We start from the raw sequence: 3,502 nt of genomic DNA on the forward strand, positions 1-3,502 counted from the left end.
CAGTGGAACAAATTCATTCCTCAGAGTGTAGTGGAGTCTCCTTCCTTGGAGGTCTTCAGAGGCTGGATGGCCATCTGTCTGGGATGCTTTGATTTGGATTTCCTGCATGGCAGAATGGGGTTGGACTGGATGGCCCTTGCGGTCTCTTCCAACTCTATGATTCTATGATTCAATGTGACATCCCTTCAAATACTTACACAGGCCTCACATATCACCCCTTAACCTTCTCTTCTCCAGGCTAAACATCCCCAGCTCCTTAAGTGTCTTCTTATGGGGCATAGGAAAGTTACACTTTGAGGTTGCATCTACACTGTAGAAGTAATGCAGTTTGACCTCACTTTAACTACCCTGACTCCATCCTGCAGAATCCTGGGATTTGCAGTTTGGTGAGGTACCAGCACTCTTTGGCAAAGGAGGCTTAAAGGTCACGTGAAACTACTACTCCCAGGATTCCATAGGATAGAGCTACAGCAGCTAAAGCGGTGTCAAACTGCATTGTTTCTACAGTGTAGATGCACCCTACATCTTTTAAGTTACAGGAGAGGAGATTTCAAGTGACCATCTGAAGGAACTTCTTGACAGTGAGAGCAGTTCAGCAAAGGAAATGATGTCTTAAAGAGATGGCAGGATCTCCTTCTCTGGACTTCTTCAGAAAGAGGCAAAACAGCTGGGGATAGTGATTCCCCAACTTTGGTCCTCCAATTGTTTTGGACCTCAACTCCCAGAAGCCCCAGCCAACTTGGTCAATGGTCAGGAACTCTGGGAGCTGAAGTCCAAAGCATCTGGAGAGCCAAAGTTTGGGAACCATTGGAAGCTGGAGGTCCAGGCACTGAGGGTCTGGGTTGGACTCAATGGTCCATGTGGCCCCTTCAGAACTGTAGGATTCTCTGATTCTACAGTAGACCCTATATCACCAATGCAGAGTCAGTTCACTTCTACTTGTCATGAGATGGGCCTGTTCTCATTCATCTTCTCTGGCTGCCACCTTTCAGGTGTCCTCATGTCCAACGGCGAATGTTGGCTCCAGCTCCGGCGCTTCTCCCTCATGACTTTGAGGAATTTTGGGATGGGAAAGAAAAGCATCGAGGAATGGATCCAAGAGGAGACAGAGCACCTGATGAAGGAGCTCAGAGCCACAAAGGGTATGTGCCGATGCCTTGATACCTTGCACTTAAAAAATAACAACAATCAAATCATGAAAATCAAATCCAAGTTAGAAGAAATACAGCCTCCATCTTTTCTGTTGGCTTTTGGTTGTGGAGAATGTGGGGTGAAATATCTGTTTCCTAGGATGCATCTATAATGTAGAAACAGTGCAGTTTGACTCCACTTTAGCTGCCATGACTTCATCCTACAGAATCCTAGCATTTGAAGTTTTGTGATATATTTAGCCTTCTCTCTCAGAGAGGTTTGGTGCTCAACAAAATACAAATCCTAGGATTTGATAGGATGGAGCCACAGCGGTTAAAGCGGTGCCAAAACTCATTATTTCTGCAGTGTAGATGCAGCCCGCCATTGCTGCAAAAGTATCCCAGATTTTGGAAGTTTGGTTAGTACCTACATTGCCAGAGCTGACTGGTTTAGTGTCGGGAAGTTAAGGCTATTAAACAGAGTGTTTCTTCTAAAGCAAATGGAAAACTTTTGTTTGCTGTTTCAGGAAATCTTTTGAAAGATAAGGTCTTTGGGGAATCCACAGTTGGTGACAGAAGCAGAAGCACCTAAAGCTAGCTTCAATGTATGGAAGTCTGCTCTGTCATCCTTTAGAATAATGTGGTTCCTGTTTCTCTCTAGATGGGGAAGACAGAAGGTAGGATTAATCTCAGGGGTTGAGAAGGAAGAAAATAGAAATCTAGCATCACAAGCATCTAGAAGAGACAAGAGGTCAAGAGAAAATAAAGGTGACAAGTAGCGCAAGATGACAGTTTGCAATAGCCTGGGATTGTCCTCACCTATGTAATTCCCCTTTAGCTTGCTTGATCTTAGAAGGTTTTAAAAAATGTAAAGGTAGTCCCTTGACATGAATGTCTAGTTGTGTCTGACTGTAGGGGTTGGTGCTCATCTCCATTTCCAAGCCGAATAGCTAGCGTTCTCTGAGGGCTGCTCTGGTGGTCAAGTGTCCAGCATGGCTGTGCTGAATGCTGTTACTTTCCCACTGAGAAGTGTACCGATCTATCTACTTACATTTGCATGCTTTCCAACTGCTAGGTTGGCAGAAGCTGGGACTAATGATGAGAGCTGATCCCATCATGAGTCATTTGGGCCTCAAACTGCCAACCTCCCAGTCATCAGAATTGGTGTCTTAACCACTAAGCCACCACTTAAGAAGGTGAACATGGGCTTCATTTGAAAGTCTGATTGCTGGAAAAGAAAAAAGTGAGTTTATCAAGTTTGTTGGAGACAATAAGCATTCACTTTAATGCAAGGGTGGGCAAAGTATGACCCTTGGCCATATGTGGCCCAAAGGCTTATTTGAATAATAGAACCATAGCATCATAGAGCTGGAAGAAACCGCATCCAGTCCAATCTCCTTTGGCCATGCAGGAAGACACCATCAAAGCTCTCCTGACAGACGGCTTCCTCTGCTCTCCTCCTTCCCGCAGGCCGACCCATCAACCCAGCCACCCTTTTCAGCTGTGCCACGGGGAACGTGATCAGCCACATCCTCCTGGGAGAGCGCTTTGACTACCAGGACAAGGACTTTGTCCGGATCCTCCGCCAGCTCATGGATAGCTTCCGGCTGGAGAGCTCCGTTGCTGGGCAGGTGAGGAGGAGGAAAATGAGGAGACGGAGGATGAGGAGCATCAAAGGGACAGAATCTATGAGTTGGGAGATGCAGGGGTACAGAGCAGAAAGATGGCTTTTTGGACTGCAAGTTCCACAGTTCCCAAGATGACTGTGATAGCTGGAGGATTGTGTAGTCTGGAGGCCATAAAAGCTAACATTCCTGGACAATGGAGGTCTGAAGGGTGGAATTGTTCAGGAAGCGGGTCCCTTCCCTTCTGACAAGAGTACAGAGAGACAGAAACTGGCAGGATATCAAACGTCCCTTGCTTTTGGGCAGAGCAGGCCTTACTCTGAAACCAAATCTGATGCAGTCCTGCCCAACAGAGAGAAGCCTAGGACCCTTTGCCAGACCCTCCAAATGCTCCGATTTGGCAGGGACAGTCTCAATTAATTCTCGGTCATCCCACTTTCTTTCCATTTTTAGCAACGGCTTCTGGCAGAGGATGGTTTTTAATATGGAGGGTTGCTCATCATTAGTAGGTGGGCTGATATTAAATTTGCCTCTTTGCAAGTACTCACAGGGGGAAAGATAAGTTACTTTTCCCATCCATCATCATTCTAACATCCATAAATAAATAAGCATTTGTGTAGTGGGTGTTGTAACAGAAATTTCAGGAAACTTAGATTTCTAGGATTTGCAGAGCAAAAGGATTAGCAAGAGGACCTAATAATTGAAAATCCATAAGTTTATTTCCATTTGTCGACAAAGGAAAACATT

At 45.5% G+C, this 3,502-nt stretch overlaps 1 protein-coding gene across 1 annotated transcript; it reads left to right on the forward strand.

The window, feature by feature from the left end:
* Positions 1–992: 992 nt before the first annotated feature.
* LOC121918137 (cytochrome P450 2B1-like) lies at positions 993–2,761 on the forward strand (the record flags this gene model as incomplete). Its single annotated transcript, XM_042444234.1, has 2 exons — positions 993–1,142; positions 2,601–2,761. Coding segments are annotated over 2 exons (311 nt in total), but the record flags the coding sequence as incomplete, so codon positions are not given.
* Positions 2,762–3,502: the final 741 nt, after the last annotated feature.

This window comes from Sceloporus undulatus, unplaced genomic scaffold, assembly GCF_019175285.1.
Source record: "Sceloporus undulatus isolate JIND9_A2432 ecotype Alabama unplaced genomic scaffold, SceUnd_v1.1 scaffold_4986, whole genome shotgun sequence".
Taxonomy (NCBI): domain Eukaryota; kingdom Metazoa; phylum Chordata; class Lepidosauria; order Squamata; family Phrynosomatidae; genus Sceloporus; species Sceloporus undulatus.